Genomic DNA, 24252 nt, shown 5'->3' on the forward strand with positions numbered 1-24252 from the left:
CGCACTCTTAGATGTGTCCCTCAGGCACCATTAGTACTGCTGGCTGCACTAAGAAGTCCCACTCCTTGTGCTCAAATTACAGCTTCATTGCTGGGGTAGTGCAAGGTGGGGGAAGGGCTCCCTGCTCTCATGTCCTCGACTAGTGCCTCTGCTCAGGAGCAGCTGCGCTTTGGCCCTAGGGAAGGCTGGAGCCACGTAAATCTCTCCCCTTGCACTGTGTGTGGCTGTCTGCCGTGCTGAGAGAACAATAGCAGAGCTGATACTTGGACTATACCCAGACAGGAAGAAGTGAAGTTTTCATCCAGGGATTCCAAGTAGCTGCTGTCTGATGGCTGCAGAGCGGTGAGAACTAGGGCAGAGGTTTTCACATGCCAATAAGCTTGGTTGCAAAACTCAGGGCCCCGATGTGCCTAGGGCCAGGTCTTGAAAAACCGTGGGCAGGCGGTGTGGAGCAGTGGAGCTGGAAATGCATGGAGGTGAGCAGAAGGTGAGGGCTCTGGGACACAGCATTAGATTGGCATGACATGCAGGAGAGCTGGAAAATGCTGACAAGAGTCTCAGGCCCAGGCCCACCGATGGGGGTTGGTCAAAGGGGGCAGTTATTCCCCATCCTAGTGTTTCAAAGGGGCCTGGAATTCCGGGCAGTGGCAGTAGCCAGAGCTCCAGGCCCCTTTGAAGTGCCCCAGCAGCATGCAGCTCTGAATGGGGTGGGGTGGGGCAGCAACACAGTCTGGGCAGTGCTGACAGCTGTCTGCCTTAGGCCCTGCCCTTTCCCGGGCATGGTGCTGGGATCCCCTCCCACCTTGTCCCGGGGCTCATGGTGATTGTCTCTGCAACTGCTCGGGCCATCAGCCAGTGCTGTGGATGGTTCTTTCCTCTGGATCAGTCCCAAACCCCGTGCTGCAGCTGCTGCTTTAGCATGAGGTGTAAAACCAAACCGCGGAGCAACAGTGGCTGTTCAGATCCACCTGAGGCAGGTGTCAAGGGTGTTTTATCCCACGTGTACCTGCTGAGGTGGTGGGTGTGACTTCATCTCAGATGCTACTGCGTCTGACGCCGCAAGGTGAGGCTGTGTGTATCACACGCTGGGCGTGCATGTCACCCTGTGGCTTTCTGGAAACTGAAGCTAGTGCGGAATGAGGCCACATGCTCCTTAACCAGGATGTCTCAGTGCATCAACTTGGTCTTCATGACACAGCGGTTATAAGGCCGGAGTTCTGTCTACACTAATACTTACGTTCTTGCTACCACCATTGCGGCTGCCCTATTCTTGGAAAACAAAATGTCCTAATGTAGTCAAGGCCTCGCCAAAACTGACATAATCAGAACTTGCAGTGACTGCCTATCAGCGTCAGGATGGAGTTTAAGCTATTGGTTTCCTCTTATAAATTCCTAATGATTTGGGTTCTCTGCAAGGTAAACAACTCCCCACCCTGCCCTGTGTTTTACTGTCATAGCTGTGATCAGGGGTGTCACTCCCCTTGATTTAAACAAGGAGCCGCAGCCAGAGTGCTCTCTCCTGGAATGATGCTCAGCTTTGGGCTTCACTCCCCACTTAGTTCAGCAGAGCTTAGTTTTGTTAACCACTTGCATATCCTGCAGCGTCTGGCATTGTGAAATGGCAGGGTGATGGCATCAGATACTCCCTTTTTTGAAGTTATGGGCATGTCTGCACTACGGGGGAAGATCGACCTGGGCAGGATCCATCTTCCGGAGTTTGATTTCACCCAGTCAACCCCTGTGCTCTGTGATATCGCTAGGAGTAAGGGAGGGCGACGGGAGAGTTTCTCCCATCAACCTCCCTCTGTGAAGACAGCCAGGTAAGTCGATTGCAGGTAAGCTGATTCTAGGTACGCGATTGCCATAGCTAGAATTGAATATCTGCAATCGACTTACTTGCCTAGCATAGACCAAGCCTAATTCTCAGTATCATGAAAATCTTGTTTAAAGTGTAGCTTCCCAGTAGCATCTTCAGGTACAAAATATTGCCACATCGCATCTTTGGTCTGCTTATTCTGTTTCATGTGGAAGGGGATGGATTTGAACTGACAGGTCTCATCAGTCTCTCTGTCCTGTGTTGTTCCTCCCTGATAGTTATTTAGGCTTTACAAGATTAGTGTGTAGTCAAAGAGTAGGGTCTATATGAATGGCCCACATCCAGACTTTATCGAGCATATCACGAACTGTTTGTGTAATGATTATTGTTTCTCTTTCTTCTCTTACTTTTAAGATGTGTCTGCCCAGAGGGGGAAATTGGAGATGGGCGAAGTTGCTACAAAAATCTCATGAGTGAGATCTCTCAGCTGAATAGGCGAGGAAGATGGTTCAGGAAATTAGAGGCTGCAAACAAAATTTTTGGTAATGCTCTTCTGAGTTATTTTGGGGAATGGAAAACAAAATTTTTGGTAATGCTCTCCTGAGTTATTTTGGGGAATGGAGCTCAGGCGGCATAAGGGAGGGCCAGGGCATGGTTAAGACTCGAAAGAAATTGGAGACATTTGTTATCTGAAAAGATAAGGCACTGTCAGGGAAGCTAAATCCCATCTTTCCACTGTGACGAATCCTGGTCAAGATTGATGGTTCTGGTGTCTGAAGGCCTCAATCCAAAGAGCTTCACTATCTCAGTCCACCAGTGTGTCTCAATCCTCCGGGACTACTCTGAGGGTTGTAAATACTTCATGACTCTTTCATACCTTGGGCTCTTTGTTGAGATGACCAGTGATAATGATGGAGGTTTGTGCTGTGGACACTTATCCACTAAGGTTCAAAGGGGATTCACCTCCTGGATTTCACGGAGGCCACCACACAACCAGGCTGGGTTTGTGTTGGTGCTGTAGAGATGAAAGGCTTCCAATTGTTGTGCACTTTGCCACTCCTTAACGAAGGTAGAGCGTTGCACGCAGGGGAAAGAATGCATTAACACAACATGAAGGTTGCACAGCTAGGCTCCAACACAGCACAGGGTAATTTTTTGTCAAAACTTTCCTCAGTAGTCAGTGCAGTTGGGCAATTTGGTGTGATTTGGATCAGCACCCAAGTCAGCAGAAAAGCTCTTCTCAGCTCCACTGGGGTTTGGATCGGGCTCTTAAAGCATTCGCAAAGTAACGTCTGTCTAAACCGCGCCGTGACTCAGCTTTGTGCAGGAACCAAGAAAATTCAACCTCGCACATGAGAAAGTTATAGGCATGTGGAAACTGAGACTCAGGGTTTAAACTGTCCTGCAAGGCTAGGCCTTGATCTAAGGCCCAATGAAGGTAACAGAAAGGCTTTGCCAGTCTTTGGGTAAAGCCATTAACTAATAGTTTTCACTGCCAGGCTAGTGTTGTGATAACCCACAGTCAATCTCTAGCTACGTCTACACGTGCACGCTACGTCGAAGTAGCTTATTTCGATGAATAACGTCTGTACGTCCTCAAGGGCTGGTGCTGTCGACGTTCAATGTCAACGTTACTCAGCACCACATCGAAATAGGCGCTGCGAGGGAACGTCTACACGCCAAAGTAACACACATCGAAATAAGGGTGCCAGGAACAGCTGCAGACAGGATCACAGGGTGGACTAGCGCTTCCAGGGCAACAGCTAGCCGCTCCCTTAAAGGGCCCCTCCCAGGCACGCACACCTCGAGCGATGCAGTCATGGACCCCCAGCAGCAGCAGCAGCAGCCAGAGGTCCACCCAGCCGCCCCTGTAGGAGCAGTGCTCGCCCTGCTTGATGCCATGCAGGAGGCAGCTGAGCACCTCCTTGCCACAGAGGAGGAGCTTGCCCGCAGGGGAGGAGGACTCAACCCCCAACCCTGCAGCACCCCGCCCCCCCACCCCCGCCGCACACGCCGCTGGCTGTGGAGCTACCCCACCAGCACCGACTGGTGGGAGTGGCTGGTGCTCGGAGAATGGGACAACGACCACTGGCTCCAGAACTTTCGCATGAGCCGGCAGACGTTTCTGGAGCTATACCAGTGGCTCACCCCCGCACTGAGGCACCAGGACACCGCCATGCGGTGTGCCCTCAGCATGGAGAAATGGGTCGGCATCGCTGGCTGGAAGCTGGCCACTCCAGACAGCTACCGATCCGTGGGCCAGCAGTTTGGCGTCGGCAAGGCCACCGTCGGGGCTGTCCTCATGGAGGTAAGAGGACCCACGGAGGGAGGGGGGGGAGGCAGCCCTGGCAGGGGAGGGCCACACACACCCTGCACACCCCTCATTGGTGCTCTCCCATGTGCTTCCCCTGCAGGTCATCCGCGCCATCAACGCCCTGCTCCTCCACAGGCTCGTGAGGCTGGGGGACCCAGATGCCGCCATTGCGGGCTTTGCCACCCTGGGCTTCCCCAATTGCTTCGGGGCTCTGGATGGGACCCACATCCCCATCCGCGCCCCGGAACACAGTGGAGGACGCTACATAAACAGGAAGGGCTACCACTCAGTGGTCCTCCAGGCCTTGGTGGACATCCGGGGCCATTTCCTGGACATTTATGTGGGCTGGGCTGGCCTGGCAGCACCCACGATGCCCGGGTATTCCGGAACTCGGGCCTGTGCTGCCGGCTGGAGGCGGGGACCTACATCCCCCAGTGGGAGACCCCTGTGGGGGACACCACCATGCCCCTCTGTGGTGGAGAGCAAGGGGGAGGCCTTCTTTCAGGGCTGGGCTGTGGAGGCTGGCAGGGCTGATGTGCAGCCACCCGCTGCCCCCAGTCACCAGGTGGACCCCGAAGGGACCCGGGTCCGGGAGGCCCTGCGGGCCCAGTTTGATGAGGCCGCGGGGTGAACGCTGGCAGGCCCCCCACTGCACCCCCCCATCCTCCACAACACTCCCTGCCCCTACGCCCACACCACAGAGCACCCAAGAGCACCCCCCCACACTTTTCTTCTAAAAATAAAAGCAGACAGTTGTTTGTCAAATCAAACATCTTTACTGGAACTCTTATTATATTAGGGAAATTCTAACTTATATACGTATGTATTATAAAAACAGGGATAACATGAAAGGGGAAAACAAGGAAGGGGAGAACTATTTACATGGGGGGGTAAGGATCAGCATTATAAAACGGGGGTCACAAATACAAACTATTTACAGCAAAACAATAACTTAAAACTGGGGGGAATATATACAAAGGGGGGGCACGTCCTGGGCCCCACGCCCCTACAGTCCAGCGCTGGGGGTGGGCGGCCGGGATCCCCACCTCGGCCGCAGCCCTGGCTGGGGGCCGGGCGGACCGGGAGATACGGCCGGCGAGTGTCAGCTGGCCCCAGGTCCCCCTCGGCGGAATGGCCCTCGGTGGCAGGTGGCGGTGCGACGGTGGACGGCGCAGCGGGTGGAGCAGGCAGGGCGGGCACTATGGTGGCTGGCGCGGCCTGAGGGGCCAGGGAGTCCGCAATGCGGTTGAGGGTCTGCATGTAGGCCCCCCATGCCTCCTGGCGCCAGGCCAGCGCCCGCTCCTGGAGGTGGAGGCAGTGCTCCTCCACCCGAAGCCGCTGCTCGGCGACCTCCAGCTGCCGATGGTGCAGTGCCAGTAGCTGGGGGTCCGTCGCCAGCGGCTGCTGGTGCTGCGTCCGCTGTCTTCCCCGCCGTGGGGCCGGTCGGTCCTCCGCCGAGGGGCTGGCCTGGAGCGATGGCCCCAGAGGGCTTTCCAGGACCACTGACGCCTCGCTGGCGCTCTCTGGTCCTTCCGATGGTGCAGCTGCGGAACACAGGAGGAGGGGAAGAAGAGTGGAGACAGCCGTTAGTGTGGGCCCCGAGCCGTGGCCCTTGTCCCCCCACCCCTCTGCTGCAGGTTCCCCGTCCCCGGGAGATGCTGCTGTGATGGGGTTCAGGGGTCCCCCTGCACTGCACCCCGTCCGCTGGCAGGAGTGACTCTCACTCACTCAGCAGGTACGACAGGAGGTTTATTAGGCAACAGATGCCCAGTTTTTCCCAGAAGCGACAGTACAGCCGTCAGAGACGGTCCTTCCAACCCGTCCTGGGGAGAAGACCCCGAGGGGTGCCCCTCTGGGGTGTAGCTTTCCCCCTCCTCAGGCTGGCTGCCTTCCAGCTCTCCCTTCCCCTAACCTCTAACTGCCGCCCCCAGTTCAAACTCAGCTCAGCTCCTCACTCCTCTTTGTTCAGGGCAGAGGTGTAACCTGCCAGTTGTAGCCCCAGGATCATCCTTAGTCACTGGGAGCTATTCAGCTTGTTTCTCATATGTAGCCTGAGTCTCTCATGTGCACTCCCCCCACTCCATCACATGCTGGTGCTCCTGCTGGGTGTCCCACCCCCTCCCGCAGGGGACCCTAGAGGTTCCGCTTCCCCCAGCCCCGGGGATGGGGCATGGCACTGTCGTGCTGGGGGGGCAGGGGCTGATGCACTCCTGTGAGGGACATGCCACTGCTGTCCTTGGGGCCATGGCTATTTGGGCATGTGGAGGGCCCTGGCCATATCTATTACCCCCGCCCCTCAACCCCGGGGGTGTGCACCGGGGGGGGTACATACCTGACGGTCCACTCCCACGGTCGGGGGACACCCGGGGGGCGGACGCCCGGCTGAAGCTCCTGGATGGGAGGATGATGTGGAGCCCGGCGTCACTGGAGGAGGAGTCCCTCTCCTCCTCCTCCTCCTCCTCCTTCTCCTCTGGTGCCCCGGGGGGGGGCCCCTGGGGTGCGGGGCTTGCCTCCGGGGTGGACTCCACCTCCGGGGCCTGCTGGGGCTCCTCGGCCGAGGTATCAAGGGTGGCCGGAGGGGAGGAGGTGTGCCGGGGGCCCAGGATGTCCCTGAGCTCCCTGTAAAAGGGGCAAGTGATGGGGGCGGCCCCAGATCGGCCGGCCGCATCCAGGGCCCGGGCGTAACCCTGCCGCAGCTCCTTCACTTTACTGCGAACATGATCCGGAATGCGGGTAGGGTGACCCCGGGCGGCCAGGCCCTTGGCCAGCCGAGCGAACGCATCTGCGTTCCGCCTCTTGCTCCCCATTACTTGGAGCACCTCCTCCTCGCTCCAGAGCCCCAGCAGGTCCTGAAGCTCGGCCTCCGTCCACGAGGGGCCCCGCTGCCACTTCCCAGGCTGGCTGCTGGGCTGTGAGCCCTGGCTCCCCTTGGGGGGGGTCCCCTGGGGGCGCTGGGGGGTGCTGCCGGGCAGCCATCGACTCTGCTGGGGGTGTGGGTGGCTGCGGGGGAGTGTGCAGGCTAGGCGTGTGTTACTGCTGCTGCCTGCACGCTCTCTCAGCTTCCTGCACAGGAAGGAAGGGGGCAGGGACCTTTAAGGGGCCGCTCCACGCGGCCACCATTGAGCTCAGGGGCTGGAGAGAGCGTCTCTCAACCCCTCAGCTCATGGCCGCCATGGAGGACCCCGCAATTTCGATGTTGCGGGATGCGCAACGACTACACGTTCCCTACTTCAATGTTGAACGTCGAAGTAGGGCGCTATTCCCATCCCCTCATGGGGTTAGCGGCTTCGATGTCTCGCCGCCTAACGTCGATGTTAACTTCAAAATAGCGCCCAACACGTGTAGCCGTGACGGGCGCTATTTCGAAGTTGGTGCTGCTACTTCGAAGTAGCGTGCACGTGTAGACGCGGCTTCTGTGTGCCAGCCAGTTCTCCTTCAGTTTACTCTGGTCACTCGCTTCAGGCTGAAGACGCAGAGATGAGTTGACCCAACCCCCACCCCAACAAGAGGAATAATCAAACTGGTTATGTACATTATTCTATATGCTTAGTAACTGAGGGGTTGTTTTTTAACAGCTTCAGGGTGTTCTTTGATGCTGACAAAATATGGACCTTTCACTGTCCTTGTGCCGACCCTACAACTATATACTGAAAGAACAACCTACAATGTAAGTCTCTCCCCTTTTCGGGAACCTTATTTCTGCCTGCTTTGAGTTCTGTAGCCTGTCAAGAGCAGCATGTCATAGAGCGGCTCTGGAGTGCGTTATCGTTAGAAACAATTCCACTGCGATACTGTTCAGTCATTGGCTGAGATTAATTTCAATAGGAGACTCTAAATCCCCCTACATTTCTTAGAAAATCTCAATCCCCCTCTTTTTCTTCTCTCCTTTTTTAATAGACATTTTTTTTCAGTCCCAAACATTATTTTGAATCTTAGGTGTTGCTCTCTCTAAATCTGTTTAAAGCCTTAATCCTCTGCTTGTAAGAGTGGTCCTCCTCAGCATTTGGTATGCCTTTTGCTTTTTAAGACTGGGATATTCAAAAGCACACAGTCGTGATCTAACTCTTCTCCCAGTGACTTGCGTGCTGTTGAAAATCCTATGAGTGTTCTAAAACTATGAATGACGTCTCAGCCCCTGTGAAGTTAAGTGTTGTCTAACAATGGACTTGAGCAGGGCCTGGGATCCAGTGTTCCCTGTAAGCTGTGTGCTTGTGCAACTACTCAGGAGACATTCAAATACTGCCTAGTTGAATAGCCAAGCGCCCACAGCCGGCAGCATGTGTTTCTCCTGGTGATGCACATCCATGCCTGCCTCCATGCGTGTAAAATTTATTCCACACATGGATGGAAAAGGTTATCGAGAACATTGCTTGGATCCAAACTTCATGGGGGACTCAGAATCCCGTCCCAGACCTGAATATTGCAAGTGTCTCTTATACAGACAAGAAGTTGAACCAAAATTCTGCATCCAGAATTCCTCTAGACTCTGGCATATTTGTTACCTACATCCAAGTTTTGCATCTTGGAGCCATTGCTTAGGGTAAATCTAGACTATGTGGAAGATTGACCTGGGCAGGGTCAATCTTCCAGAGTTCGATTTTGCGTGCCAGCTAGAAATGCTTGAAATTGAATTATCTGAGGTTGGCAGTTGACCCGTGTACATCTCGATATTGTGAGGAGTGAGGGAAGTTGACAGTTTTTCCCGTCAACCTCCATGAAGACAGCCAGGTAAGTTGATTGCAAATCAGTGGATTCTACCTACTCAGTTGCTTTAGCCAGAATTACATATCTACAATTGACTAACATACCTAGTATAGCCCAAGCCGAAGTATGAGGCTTATTTTACTGGTGGAGAAGCCAAAACAGTGACATGCTCAAAGCAATGAGTTACAGAGCAAAGACGAGAACTCCGGAGTTCCCGGTTCTCAGGCCTGTGTTGTAGAGACCATGTAGGTCCTTCTGGTGCTACCCTTTTAAAGGATTTATTCATTTCAGCTTTTGGCACAAGTGCAACCAAATCAGCTATAAACAGAAAGAAATGTTGAGGTACCATTTCCCCTGCAGAGCAGAGAACTGACAAAACTGATCAGACAGGTGGTACTCTTGCAGGTTATTCAGCGGGCATTTAAAACAAACTACGCTTTCTCCTTGAGTTGTTTCTCTGAGCTGCTTACCTCAGAACTCTCTGAAACAAGAAGGAAGTACCTTTAAAAATACTTGAAAACTGGCTTGTAACATTGCGTTAGAAATGTAATTCCTACACAACACAAACAACCACGCAATCAGGGAAACTAAAAATATATCAACACCAAAAAGTAATGATGTAGCACTTTAAAAGACTGACAAAATAATGTATTAGGTGATGAGCTTTCGTGAGACAGACCCACTTCATCAGATCACAGCCTTACTAGAACAGACTCAATATATAAAGCACAGAGGTGCAAAAATTGTAATCAAGGTTGGCAAATCAGAAGAGCAGAGGGATGAGGTGCAGGGGCTGGGTAGGGGGAAGTTAAGAGTTAGATGAAACATCAAAGTATGTAAGAGTCTCCTTACGATGGGTCAGGTAATTGCTGTCCCTGTTCAAACCACATGTTGTGTCGAATTTGAATATAAATGGTAGTTCTGAGCATTCCCTCTGTAGGCATCCTACAGTCTGCATAGACTTTGGATCGTGCCCTTTAAAGTTTCAATTGAGGACTTCATTTACAGCATCTATTGTGACTATAAAGACCCACATGAGAGTGACAGTCCTTGCTGCATCTCTTGCAGATGTCGTGGGTGTCTGGCAAGTCCTTATTGTGCTTTCTGTGTGCTCACTTCTCCTCTGCTAGCTGTCTGATCTTCAACTCGCCCTTTTGAAGGCCCTTGTGTAACCCCTGCCTCCATCTGCTGCGGTCGTCTGCTAGTTCTTCCCAGTTGTCCAGCTTGATGTCTACCTCTCTGAGGTCTCTCTTGCAGACATCTTTGTAACGCAACTGGGGGCGTCCAGGAGGTCTTTTGCCAGAGGCTAGCTCACCATACAGGATGTCTTTTGGAATCCTTCCATCGTTCATCCTGTGGACGTGGCCAAGCCAGTGGAGTTGACGCTGCCTGAGGAGGGTGTGCATGGTTGGGATTCCAGCTTGCTCGAGGATGGCAGTGTTGGTCACTCTGTCCTTCCATGATATTCCAAGGATGCGCCTGAGGCAGCGCAAGTGGAAGACGTTCAGCCTCTTTTCCTGGCGGGCATACAGGGTCCGAGTCTCGCTGCCATAAAGGAGGGTGCTGAGGATACAGGCTCTGTAGACTTGCATTTTGGTGTGAGTGTACAGCTTGTTGTTATTCCACACACAATTGCTGAGTCTGGACAGAGTTGTGGCCGCTTTTCCAATCCTCCTATTTAGTTCAGTGTCCAAGGACAGGGTGTCAGTGATGGTGGACCCAAGATAAACAAACTCGTGGACGACCTCTAACGTATAGTTGTCAATGCTGATTGATGGGGATTCAGCAACATCCTGACTGAGTACGTTCGTCTTCTTTAGGCTGATGGTAAGCCCAAAGTCCTTGCATGCTTTGGAGAACCGATCCAGCAGTTTTTGAAGCTGGTCTTCTGTGTGAGACAATACAGTAGCATCGTCTGTGAACAGCATGTCCCTGATGAGGACTTCTCGCACCTTAGACTTAGCTTTCAGCCTTGCAAGGTTAAACAGTTTCCCAACAGATCTTGTGTGCAGCAAGATGCCCTCTGTTGAAGATCCAAAGGCATGCTTCAGGAGGAGTGCGAAGAAGATCCCAAACAATGTCAGAGCAAGCACGCATCCTTGTTTGATGCCGCTCCTGATTCTGAAAGCATCCGATAATGCGCCGTCATGTTGGATGGTTCCTCTCGTGTTTTCGTGGAACGACTGGATCATCTTGAGTAACCGTGGAGGACAGCCTATCTTGTGGGGCAGTTTGAACAGACGACGTGCTTAGTGCTGCTGTAGCGCAAATACCTGCTCGTGAACAACTGTACGTCTTGGGTGACTTCAATGCAAGAGTTGGAGCTGATTGGGCCTCATGGCCTTCCTGCTTAGGACACTTCAGTGTGGGAAAAATGAATGACAATGGACAGCGTCTCCTTGAACTGTGCGTGTACCACAATCTGTGCATCACAAACACATTCTTCCAAACGAAGCCACAGCACAGAGTGTCATGGAGACACCCACGCTTGAAGCACTGGCATCAACTAGATGTGGTCATCACTAGGCGTAATAACCTCAAAAACGTCCTTCTGACACGCAGCTATCATAGTGCTGACTGTGATACAGATCACTCGCTAGTTTGCTCCAAGCTCAAGCTGAGACCCAAGAAGCTGTACTGCTCTAAACCTGTTGGAAGGCCCCGCATTGACGCCAGAAAGACGGCAAACTCGGAGAAAGCTGAAAAGTTCAGAGAGACCCTCCAGGAAAATCTGCGCAGCGGCCCTGGGGCGTCGATGTGACATCCAAATGGCAGCATCTGAGGGATACAGTTTACAACACGGCCCTGTTGGTGTTTGGAAGAAAAGCTAGAAACACGAATGACTGGTTGGAAGCTAACTCTGATGAGATGATTCCAGTCATTGAAAAGAAGCATGCTGCACTCCTGGAGTACAAACGCTCACCGAGCCAGAGTACCCAGCAAGCGCTTAGAGAGGCCAGAAGAACAGTACAGCAGACAGCCAGGTGCTGTGCCAACAACCACTGGCTCCAGCTATGCAGCAGCATCCAGACCTGTGCCGACTTTGGTAATCTCAGAGGAATGTACGAGGGTGTGAAGAAGGCATTAGGACCCACCCAGAACAAGATGGCACCTCTGAAATCCAAATCTGGTGAAGTCATTGCTGACAAAGCCAAAAAGATGGAGCGCTGGGTTGAGCACTACTCCGAGCTGTACTCACGCGAGAACGTTGTGGTTGACGCAGCCCTCGATGCCGTCGAGCTCCTACCAGTAATGGACGAACTGGATCAAGAACAGACTGTGGATGAACTGAAGAGAGCCATCGACAGCATTGCAGCAGGAAAGGCCCCTGGTCAGGATGGTATACCAGGGGTAATCAAATGTGCCGCGGACACACTCCTGGAACCCCTGCATGAGCTACTGTGCCTGTGCTGGAAAGAGGGTGAGGTTCCACAGGATATGCACGACGCTAACATTGTAACATTGTATAAGAACAAAGGAGACAGAAGCGACTGCAACAACTACCGTGGAATCTCCCTCTTAAGCGTCACTGGTAAACTGTTCGCTCGCGTCATCCTTGGCAGACTCCAGAAGATTGCTGAGAGGGTGTACCCCGAATCAGTGCAGATTCCGCGCAGACAGGTCTACCATTGACATGGTCTTCTCTCTAAGGCAGCTGCAGGAGAAGTGCAGGGAGCAGAGAAAGCCACTCTACATAGCCTTCTATTCCCTCTGTAGATGGTTGTTAAAGTTCCTTTTCTGTAGAACACAAACTCTCAGGTCTTTAACAGAATGGCCCACTCCATTAAAGTGCTGACTGACAGGTTTGTGTATTTGGAGGTTTTTGAGGTCTGTTCTGTGTCCGTTCATTCTTTGTCGAAGTGTGTTTGCAGCTTGTTCTGAATATACATGGTGTGTGGGGATTGTTGGCACGTGATGGAAGAGTTCCGGGATTAGTATTATTGTGGTAGAGCCTGTGAATCTTGGAACTTTTCTTTGCAAGAAGCCCCATTGCCAACTTTGTCCATATATCTGTTGTGGAGATACCACCACTGGACATAATCACGTTAATTATGGAATCACGGGCACTTCTCCTGTTCCTCAACTAACATCATATATGCTACAATGTGCCAACAATCCCCACACACCATGTGTTATACAGAGCAAACTGCAAACCCTCGTTGACAAAGAATGAATGGACACAGAACAGACCTCAAAAACCTCCAAATACACAAACCTGTCAGCCAGGACCTTAATGGAGTGGGCCATTCTATTAAAGACCTGAGAGTCTGTGTTCTGCAGAAAAGGGACTTTAACAACTGTCTACAGAGGGAATGCTCAGAACTAACTTTCATATTCAAATTCGACCATTAACACATGGTTTGAACAGCGACAGCCATTACCTGACCCATCGGAAGGACTCTTTTACATACTTGATGTTTTATAGTAACAGAGAGGAAGCCGTGCTAGTCTATACACTGTCAAAACAAAAAGCAGTCGAGTAGCACTTTAAAGACTAGCGAAATAGTTTATTAGGTGAGCTTTCGTGGGACAGACCCACTTCTTCAGATCATAGCCAGACCAGAACTGTTCTGGTCTGGCTTTGGTCTGAAGAAGTGGGTCTGTCCCACGGAAGCTCACCTAATAAACTATTTCGCTAGTCTTGAAAGTGCTACTCGACTGCTTTTTGTTTTGATGTTTTATCTAACTCTTAACTTCCCACTGCCCCCCAGTCTCTTTGCTCTTCTGATTTGCTAACCTTGGTAACATCTATTCTGATTTGTCAACCTTGATTACAATTTTTGGACCTCTGTGCTTTATATATTGAGTCTGTTCTGGTGAGGCTGTGATCTGAAGAAGTGGATCTGTCCCACAAAAGCTCATCACCTAATATATTATTTTATCACTCTTTTAAAGTGCTACATGACTCCTCTTTTTATTTTTTTTGATAGAATACAGACTAACACTCCTATCTCTCTGTCACTACTAAAAATATATACATAAAGTACTTGGCAAGCCCATATGAAAACTGTGTGGACCACATTGTACTATCCGATGTGGAGCAGAAGTTTGCTTTGAAACCAGTGAGGAGCTGTGCCCCAAAAATTAATGGCAACGTTTGGCCCAGTGTAAGCAAACATAATATACATGGGTACTTAAGCCTTGTGAACTATTGTATGTGGAACTTGGATGGAGGGGCAGTCTTATAACTTGTCCCAGGCCAATAGATTTCAGCCCCTTGAAATCACTCGCTTTGGAATTGCTCTTATTCTTGCTCATGGCCACACAAATAGCTTCAACCTGAAGTTATTGGCTTGTTGCAAGAATGACTGGGTAAGAGTCTATGGACTGTGTGATGCACAGAGGCAGGCTAGGTCATTCTGGTGACACCTTCTGACCTTTAAATAGATGATCCTGTGAAAATACCCCACTGCTGCTATGAAAGGCTGCTAAGGGCTTGCCCGCGCACAGAAGATAGTCTGAGTAAAGTAGGGTGCGAATTTTAAAATGGAAGAACTATGTCAAATTAAATCCATCTGTGGAGGCAAATAGATTAAGCTAATTCAGGATGTGGTGCTGATCAGGAATAAGAACGTCAGCTCTTGGAGTTAAGTCAGTCAGATGTAGCTGTTCTGAAGTAACTCCCTGTGTGGACAAGAACTGATTTGCATATGAATTAGGAAGTGTCTTTGCTTTCTGATCTGGAACTTGTATATACAGTGGTTTTGATTTGTGTGAGACTGGAAAGACAGTTCACCGAAACGCCGTAAAAGATTTTATGCTTTGGAAGGCACCTCAGTTCTCCCTGTCTCTGATTTATTTCCATAAAGGACACGGTTGCTCAGCAGCTATGCAAGATGCACATAATACCTGGTCAGCATTTGGTGGAAGATTTGGTCGGTATCGAGACACTGTGGACGTTGTCAGGGCATCAGCTGACTTTTAATAGTCAGTCAAAGGTATCACAACACCATACTTGGTACCGGGGGCTGTTTTCAGATTGTGCTGGGCCGACAGCTGTGTCCCTGACATCAAGCCTGCCGACAGCGTGGGTCAAAGAGGGGAATTGCCGTGGGGTGTGAGTGATTTAGAAGGACCCCGCCACCACTGGCAGCACAGAGAGGCTAAGGCTACAACTACACTGCGAGATAAATTATAATTTAACTCAGTTAGCTCAGTTTTACCACGACTGTCTTTACTGTAAAGACCATTAGCTCGATTTTTGGGTGTGCTAATCTCGAGATTACAAAATCGCAGTTACCTGATGGGTGCAGCGTCAAGCTGGAATTCAGAAGTTCGACTAAATGCAAGTGTGGAAGTGGCACGTCTTAAAAGCAAGTTCATTAGCTTCCAGAGGTGTCCCGTATGTAGCCCACAATGCCCCTCACTGCTCTGCTCTGGCGGCTGCTCTCCAGTAACAGGAAGAGCCTGAATTTCCAAGCAGGAGCAGCGAGCCTTTAGCTATGGGCTGTTGGTTTATGACAGCCTGAGAAATGGCTTCTCTTTTATCTGTGCTGTTCGTGGGATGCATGCGTCTACCTGTTCAAGTAGCCCCTGCAGGGAGTTTGCAACTCTATCTGTACACGTGCTATTTTTTTCTGCGCTGTCCGGCGCCAGCCCCTGCCCCACTGTACCACGTGTCCACAAGGCTGTGCTGACGGTCATGCTTGCATATCATGCCGAGAAACTTCTCAACAGTCTACATCTGTGTGCAAACCCCCTTCCCTCCCCCACAGATGCCACGCAGTTGGGTCTTTCCTGCACTCGGACACATCACATGGATAGCCCCCAACCCAGCTCAATTAAAGGATGTGCCTGCCGTTCAGAATGCCGGCAGTGCTCCAGTCGTGTGGGAAAGAGAGGGCTTTGCTGCTGCTGTGGTGAAGGAACAGCTCAAATGGTCATCCAGCGACACCCCACCCCTACATCGCCCGTACTTGGGCTCGCTTCTGCCTCTAGGGAAAAGTCTCCCCTGGCGGCTAAGGGGCTCACTGCTGCCGACGGGGTGGAATACTTCAGCTGGTCATCCAGCGACACCCCTCCTTGGCCCATACTTGGGCTTGCTGCCTCCAGGGGAAAACCAACAATTCTTTTTTCCGCGATGATGGACAGCCAGTTGAGAACACAGTCTCTGCACCAATATTGTCAATATAGCTTAGAGGGAAACCAAACATTCTTTCCTCCAACGTTCTTGTCAAGCTCATATTCCAGGCCCCTGCATGATTTTCAGGCATCATATTTTGGCAACGATGGGAGGTGGGATGGACAGCCAGTTGAGAATATAGTCGCTGCACCCATGTTGACGATGTTGTGTGGGGAAACCAAGAATTCTTTCTTGTAAATTTGAGCGTCTCCTGCCTTATTTCCAACGGATGGGCATGTTTTCAGGGATCGGGAGGGGAATGAGGAAAATGCAATGGGGGAAGATGATGTCAAGACCAGCGAGCGTACCCAGAATGCGACAGGGATGAGGGACTGTGGGATGGCATCCCACAATGCACTGCTGCAACAGTCGATGTTAGCCAATGTGTGAGTGGCAGCAACGACTCGACTTGTGGGGAGCATGGTGTGAAGTGAGGATGGTCAAAATCGAACTTACAAATTCCAAAATTAGGAAATTGACAAATTTCGATAAATTCAAATTTATCTCGTAGTATAGACACAGCCTAAGACAGGGTCCCTTCCTGCCCTCGCTCTGTGCCACTCCTGGAAGTGACCAGCACCATCTCTTGTGTGGTGCACCTGCCCCAAGCGGGGACTTCAGAGCTCCCATTGGCTCCCTTTTACTGCTCCGGGACACTGCTAGGCTGGCACAAAGCTGCAGGAGGAAAGGCCAGAATCTGGCCCCTAATATTTAAGTCACTTTTTAAAAAATGGTTTGCGTACTTGGGAAAAGAAATGCCTTCCTCCATTATCAGCAATGAATGCATGGGGCCCTGCCGTGGAAAGCAGTAATCTGCCTTCAGAATAGATGTCTTGCTGGCTAGCAGCTGCCAAACTCCAAATGTTTTCCTTTACACTTGCCCTTTCCCTCTCTTTCATTGCTCACAATCAATTTTGATGATTCTGTTCTCGTCTCTGGGATTGGGAAGAGGGGGTTGGGCTCACGTTTCCCACCATCTATTGTCTCCTCCATCCTGCACCTTTGCCACATGAACTCGCGCAGTTGGCCAAAGGAAATCTCTACGTTTCCTTTCCAAAATTCCCAGCCTTGACCTTAGAGTCTGAGCTTTGATACCTGCAGGGTGCACAGAAGGGCAGAGCGGTGGGGGGGCAGAGGTGGGGCTGTGGAATCCGAGCTGCTTTTCAAGCATAATTTTTAGTTTACTCAGGAATCTTTGATCTGCAAAATCTGCTCTTCCTCTTCCTTAACTGCGTCCAAAGCTCTTCATGGCGTGAGCGGGAGTTCAGTGCTGGGAGGAACTTTTCAAGACGTGTACAATACAGTTAATAATGCAGGAGAACCAGTCCTGTTTGGATGTTTCTGAATGACCCTGGAGTGTACAGCTGCACTCTGTGCTCTGTGGCATTGTTTGGAGAAGGACAATACACCAGTAGTCAGATTTTGTAGTAAGATGAGACCGACAATGCAGATGGCCATACTGCAGTGACCTTTCTCTATCATGGGGTGGGCAATAATTTTTCTCAAGAGGGGTGGGGGGACCACTCCAGAAATTTTGGAAAGCTGTTAGTGGCTGCAGCTTTCTTGTTAATGACATTGTTTCAAGTGACCCATGGGCTGGATGTGGCCCGCATACTATTTCTATCCCACTGCCAGGCTAGCGGTCATGGATGCGGGCTTTTTAAACATCCACTAGAACCTCAAGTGGTTACCAAGCAGCATGATAGCAGAGGGGGCTGGGAGCCACAAGCCCAGAGCCCTTAAATTGCTGCTATTTAAAAGGCAGCAAGATGTAAATAGTATATAGGCCAGATGCAGCCCCCGGGCCGGATCCAAGTGTTAAGTGGGCCAGATCCAGCCCACTGGCCATATTTTGCCTGCTTCTGCTCTAGCATTTGGGGCAAATGAAAGCGATAGGCAGGTCTCATGCTCCAAAAATGCACCTTGATCCTGGTGCTCCAAAGCCCAGAACCATGCAAACAGGCATAGAGTCTCTTCCCATGGGTGGCCAATCCAGGCTATAGCATGCCTGTCCTGAATTCATCCCTGTGTGATCCGGAGCGGGGCCAGACCAGAACCCTAGTTCTAAACTAGGGCAAGTCTCATTCTGAACCAAATGGGTTGATTCTGTGATCCCATCTTGGTAATGAGGCTTATTCACATCTCCAGATCCAAATGCCCCACAGCTCAAAGCTTGTGTCCAAGCATCACAACAAGGACCTGTCTGTACTATGAGCTGTGTATCTCTTTTCCCTAAGAACCCCTCACTTTGTTGCAGGAATTGACACAAATGAAGTTTTTCAGGTATATACTCATCTATCCCTTGGATACATTTTTCATAATGAAATAATCCCGTATCATTCTCCCAGTACTCTGACAAGAGCTTTCGGTATGAAGACCTGCCAGGGGAATCGTACGTCATCCTTCAGTCAAACGTACCAGCCTCCAATGGAATTATACATATTGTTAACGCTCTGAGGAGAACAACCAAGACTCCCAACCTTGGAAATCCACAGGTACAGCGATCTTTCCTTTTTCTTTTGTCCCTTGGGCAATAAACAGTTCACAGAGGTCTAGTCTGAAGTTTGATTGCTTTAATCAACTCTGTATAACTAGAGAATTTTTTAACTTCAGCAGTAGACAAAAGCTAAAGATTGTTCCCCAATTGTGGATGAGCTGCTTTTCAGCCATGCTTTGTAATAAGATATGAGCGGAGTTATGCAAAATGAGTAAAAATCTTCCAAAGATACTAAAACCAAGATTTTTTCCCCCAAAGGTCAGTTCTATCCCATCATGTTTCACTTTCCCAGGAGACTGAACTTGAGGCTGTGTTTGCATTGAAAGCCTGCCCCACCCCAAAGAATGATTTAGCATGCACTTAGATTTTTGCATTTTGAAGCCCCACTGGTAAAGCAGGGCTGCCTTTTGGTGAAGGGTTTGCACTGAGATTCAAGAGTTCTGAGTTAAGTTCTTTGTTCTGCCGCAGACTTTTTCTCCTTTAGCTGGGAGTGGTATTTTTTGTGGCAGCTACTGCGTGTATGCCTGTGCATGTTTAAATGAAGAAGAAGAGCCGAATTTTTCACAGCCCTGCACCTTGTGTTCCCGTCTATGTCCTTGCCAAACAGAAATAAAATTATGCCACTCTGGTTTGGTAGTATTTTGGGCAGCAACTTGTGCTCAGTTCACCCAGATGTAAAAGATTCACATAAGGTGCAGGGCAGGGCAAAATCATGCCCACAGAAAACATGCGTCCTATTTTACAAAGTGGTTAGCCTAGAACACTGTTATATGTGCAAATAGCTTTCTCTCAGCTCTCTCACTGTTACACATCACTTGTATAGAGGCCTTTACACAGGGGCTGCTGTCTCCTTCTTTGACCCTTAAAACTACCTTTGCATTGTCACACAGGTCACTTGTTTTCAATTTCTTGTTTGCTCTGGCAGGGCTTAAAGGGTTCCGCACTGGGGCTGGGGGGAGGGAGGAAGGGAGGGAGTCTTTTAACCTGATCCAACTCCCACTGCAGTTAGTGAAGGCTGAATGGAGACTTATGAGCAGGTGTTCAGCTGCCTCACGGAATGAGCATGTAATATGTTCTGAGACACACAGATAGATGCATGGGAGCTCTGGGCTGGTCACGGACTCTGCAGCTTAGTATGCAATTGACACACTGGCAGGGCTGGCCCAGGACGTACGCCTACCAGCTCCTCAGATACAGCTATGGCACTGACCCCTGGAGTGCCTGCAGACTAGGGACTGGGGTGTCCATTGGAGCTGAGAAGCAAGAACTATGTTTCTAAAGGAGAGGGGTTTTCACCTGCACACCTCATGCGTGGCAGCCCGGAGAGTGCCGGGTTGGTTACTGTCTTGTCAGGAGCAGAGAAGGCACAGGAGGGCCGTGATAACACTGGTAGCGAGTGTTCTGGTCCTACTGGGGTAAGCACTGTCCCACTGTGGCTGGTAGACCTGGGCCAGCCTGTACCCAAGCAGGGGTGTTTGGAAAGTTCATGTTGCAGAGCAGGGGAAGACTGCACTGTCTGAGACCACGGGACACAGGGAGCTTTCTCTGCAGATGATGTTCTCTCTCTCCATGCTCCTTCAGACACTTCCTTCCCATTGTGACAGCGTGCCAAGAAGAGTAATGCTGACCTGAGTTATTTTCTGCAGTGTTATCTCAGGGAACATGTTTGTGTCAACCTTGGCTGCCGGTTGTGTGGTGCTTTCTGCTGACTAGCTTGCTGATTCCAGGACTTCCCCTGGGCAGTAATCCTGTGAAAGGAACACTCCTTTATTATAGCCTTTGAGTGGCTGGAATGCCACCAATTGTTGTTTGTGTTGTTACTGGAAGGCATAGGAGACCCACTCTTGCCCCAAAGCCCCACTGTGCAAGGTGCTGTACAAGCACAGAATCAATTCCTGGTTATCTTTTTCCTTGCACACATCCTTTCAATTTTTGTTTTTTAAAACGAACACTAACTTTTATCAACACAACAAAAATATCTGTATAGAAAACAAAGGACACTGGTTTTTTTCCTGTGTTCAGGTGTGAAAATACATGTAATTTTTCCCCTTGCTCTGAGTATATCTGCTCTGTTCTTGCATGCAGGTACAGGTTGAACCTCTCTAATCTGGCACCCTTGGCACCTAACCGGTGCTGGATGAGAGAATTTGCCCAACCACAGGAGGGCAATATTGTCTAGCATGCTACCAACACTTCCACTCTCTTAGAAGACATTTAGGGGGTAAATTACAGCTAAAGATCAGCACAGAACATGGACAGCCAGGACAGGTGGCTGGAAACAAACTATGAGACCATGGGAAACTTGGCCACGCCCATGATAAGTGGTCACCTGGTTAACTGAAATCATGCCAGAGTATGGATGTTGCCAGACAAAAGAGTGTTGGATTAGAGAAGTTCAACCTGTAGTACAGAGAGTTCTTGTTCTCAAAATAAGGGCACTCAGGATTTTCTTGGACTGCTGTTCACTGCCCACATACAAGAACAGGGCTGATTTTGGACAGGCTGGGAAAAGCATGTGGTCCTATCTTTGTAGAGCCAAAGAGCACCTGTAGCTCCTGCTATATGGTCAGTCCGCAAAAGGCAAAGACATGCATTGAAAACAGTGAGAGCTACAAGTGCATGATGGCTCTGAAGAGTGTTGTGTGTCAGACTGAATCTCAGATCTAAACGACATCTGTCTAGGTTGCTGTTGGGTCAAACAGGTTTAGCAAATTTAAAAAAAAATAGTGGGAATTACCGTATTCTGTGACTTAGCTAGTGCACAGCTTGCGAGTTTTGAAACAAAACAACTGTCTAGTTCCTGCCCTGACCTCACTTACATTCCACTCATTCTTGCCCCTTCCTATTATCTCTGCTTGCAGAAAACCATTGGGGAGATCCTTGCTTCAGCAGAGCTCTTCAGCCGATTTGAAACTATCCTGGAGGTGAGCATATTTCAGTCTGTCCCAGGGGGAGTGCAGGGTGGGGCACTGCAAGTGACTAGAGTGTTATGGCTGTAGCATTGCCTCAGGAAATAGGACAGCTGTTTGCACCCAAAAACTGCATTTTTTAAAATAACTTAGGTAGCTTGACTCGTTGACACTTTTTGCCATGTCACCACTTCTATTTTGATTTCTTCATAAGCAAAGTTAGTGCAGCTGAAAGGTGCCAGATTGACGTCCTGAAGAGAAAATTCTTCTTTTTATCCATAGAACAGGTGCAGCACAGTCAGCTACCATTCAGGCTTCTCCCCATGCTGACCCCATGAATTCACTTCACACCTCAGACAAAGGGGCCCACATCTAGGAGAGGGAAGAAAGTTGTATCTGGATGGTTCATGCAGTTCATGGCGCCTCTGCTGTGACTGCTAGAGAGAGCCTAGCTTGTGTTGTTGACACCAGCCTACTGGGAATTAGATGGAAACCATCACTGCATTTCCTACAGAGAGTTAAACACAAATAGCCTTAAAATGAAGAGAAGACTGAGGGGGGACTTGATAACAGCCTTCAGCTTACTGAAGGGAGGTTGCAAAGAGGCTGGAGAGAGGCTGCTCACAGTGGTCATGGATGGCAGAGCACAGAACAATGGTCTCAAGTTGTGGTTGGAAAGGTCCAGGTTGAACATTAGGAAAAACTTTTTCACTAGGAGAGTGGTGAAGCATTGGAATAGTCTGCCCAGGGAAGTCGTAGAGTCTCCATGCCTGGAGATCTTTAAGTCTCGCCTCGACAAAGCCCTGGAAGGGCTGATCTGATGGGTTTGGTCCTGCTTAGAGCAGGGGACTGGACTTGATGGCTTTTTTGGGTCTCTTCCAGCTCTGTTGTTCTGTGATAATCCCCTGAGGGCCTCTGTTCTTGAGCCATGATCAACCTAGTGGCCTTCAAGGGAACTTTCCATTCCCTTTTATTGGCCCCCTAAATGGTCCACCGTCCTGTGACTATTTCACAGCATTCCTTTCCTCGGGGGCCAGTCCTTCAGTTAGTGTTCGAGGGCTGCATTTATTAAACACATCTTGGAATATGGCTTTGGTTTTGATTCTATTTTTCTCCCTCTAATTGTAGTTGGATAGAGCTGTTACTCTATATATAAAAACAAGAAGTCCTGTGGCACCTTATAGACTAACATATTTTGGAGCATAAGCTTTCGTGGGCAAAGACCTACTTCATCAGATGCATGAATGGGGGGGTTTCAGCAGAAGATTTAAAGAGGGGTCTCAGTAAAGGGGAGGGCCAGAGCTGACAAGGTCTATTCAGTCATGGTGGATATGGCCCATTATTGGCAATTAATGCGGAGCTGTGTGTGTGCAATATACGTATTCTTGTTTGTGTAAAACTTGCATTGAGAAAGCACTAGTGAAATACCAGCTGCTTACAGGAGTGCTGTTCAAACCATTGTTACCTCTGTTTTCTGCCAATAGCTTCTTTGGCTTAGCTGTTTTCCTATTACAAATTCCTGTCTGTCAATACAGGCTGAACCTCTCTAGTCCGGTACCCTCAGGACCTGACAGGTGCCGAACCAGAGAACATCCAGAACCATGGGAAGTCAATGCTGTCTAGCATGTTACCAACACTGCTGCTGCTTACCGGGCTCTTAAAAGACATTTAGGAGTGAATTACAGCTAAATAACAGCACAGAACACTGAGAGCCAAGACTGGTGGCTGTAAACAAACTTTATGGGACAATGGGAAACTTGGCAACGAAAATCATGCTGGACAGTGGATGTTGCCAGACTAGAGAGATTCAACCTGTATTAGGATTTTATGTTGCTGCCTAGGACCACAGACTCTGGGTGTTTTCATTATACCTTTATTAGCAACAGCGAAGTCCCCAGTGGACTACAGGAGTTCTCTCCACTTTCTCCTTTTCTTACAGCCCTTCGTTCACTACTTCATCCTTGTTTTAGACTAGGAAGTTTCATTCCCCTGCTGTTTAATATTTGCAGAACTGTGGCCTGCCCTCGATACTGGATGGGCCAGGACCCTTCACTGTTTTTGTGCCAAGCAATGACGGGGTGGATAAGTTAAGAGATGGAAGACTGATTTACCTGTTTACCAAGGTGAGATTTCATTGCTCTTTTGGTGAATCCCTCTTGTGGGATTAGGGTCCATGAAACGGGCTTTTGTCACCTGTTTGTTGACCAAAATGGTACTGGCAAACTCCAAATTTTATGCAAATCTCAGATGTGTGTAAAGAGCTTCTTTCCGCTGAAAGAGCTTATCTCTGTTCTTTCCATACTTGAGCAAAGTATGACCCAGTTCCACCAGTGCTGCAGAGGGAGGCTCTGTTTTTCATGCGGAGGTGGCCACCAATGGCAAATGTATCGAAAGTTTGGTTACATAGTTCAGCGCGAATTTTTCTTTAACAATTACCTTTCAAATAAGGATGCTGTAAAAATCTACCCACCTTTCAAATTTGGGTGCTTTATTTCAGCTCCTTCTTCTTTGTGCCAAATGTCAAGAGACAGCTTCTAATTATTATCTGCCGTTCCCTCCCTAGGGGATCAATAAGCTTCAGGAACTCGTGAAGCATCATATCTACACCTCAGCAGCGGTAAGGCCTTTTGTTTCCACTCTACTGGGGTCCTTTGGGACAGCAGATAATTCGGCATTGCCTTGCGTATAACTCCTCAGTGGCCCGCTAGCTACCTCGTCATATCTTAGGCTTCCCACAGAGGAAGAGAGATGTGGCAGAGGCAGGTAAGCATGCGAGATGGCCCACTGACTTCAAATGGGTCTGTTCACATGCAGTGTCTAAGAACGTGACTGCATCAGGGCCCTCGTTGCAAAGTCTGTGGTTCCTTGGGGTCTTGGTGTCTCTAGCCC

At 49.8% G+C, this 24252-nt stretch overlaps 2 protein-coding genes across 3 annotated transcripts in view; both read left to right on the top strand.

Moving 5' to 3' along the window:
• STAB1 (stabilin 1) overlaps positions 1 to 24252 on the top strand; it is a 151160-nt gene that overhangs the window by 29361 nt on the left and 97547 nt on the right. For both annotated transcript variants that reach the window (XM_075005986.1, XM_075005987.1), the window contains 7 exons: positions 2231 to 2358; positions 7706 to 7797; positions 14645 to 14773; positions 18306 to 18452; positions 21316 to 21378; positions 23373 to 23486; positions 23927 to 23980. In XM_075005986.1, coding sequence (XP_074862087.1) covers positions 2231 to 2358; positions 7706 to 7797; positions 14645 to 14773; positions 18306 to 18452; positions 21316 to 21378; positions 23373 to 23486; positions 23927 to 23980 — 727 coding nt within the window. The remainder of the gene's footprint in view (positions 1 to 2230; positions 2359 to 7705; positions 7798 to 14644; positions 14774 to 18305; positions 18453 to 21315; positions 21379 to 23372; positions 23487 to 23926; positions 23981 to 24252) is intronic.
• LOC142019253 (uncharacterized) lies at positions 3924 to 7616 on the top strand. Its single transcript, XM_075005872.1, has 3 exons — positions 3924 to 4124; positions 4231 to 4665; positions 7593 to 7616. The coding sequence occupies exons 1-3, from the start codon at positions 3924 to 3926 to the stop codon at positions 7614 to 7616; spliced, it is 660 nt and encodes a 219-aa protein (XP_074861973.1).

Source organism: Carettochelys insculpta, chromosome 11 (assembly GCF_033958435.1).
Source record: "Carettochelys insculpta isolate YL-2023 chromosome 11, ASM3395843v1, whole genome shotgun sequence".
In the NCBI taxonomy this organism is placed as follows: domain Eukaryota; kingdom Metazoa; phylum Chordata; order Testudines; family Carettochelyidae; genus Carettochelys; species Carettochelys insculpta.

Coding starts and splice junctions, on each gene's coding strand:
- LOC142019253 (XM_075005872.1), top strand. CDS start 3,924: ATGAGCCGGCAGACGTTTCTGGAGCTATACCAGTGGCTCACCCCCGCA. Junction 4,125..4,230: donor TCGGGGCTGTCCTCATGGAG/GTAAGAGGACCC, acceptor CTTCCCCTGCAG/GTCATCCGCGCCATCAACGC. Junction 4,666..7,592: donor TGGAGGCTGGCAGGGCTGAT/GTGCAGCCACCC, acceptor CACTCGCTTCAG/GCTGAAGACGCAGAGATGAG.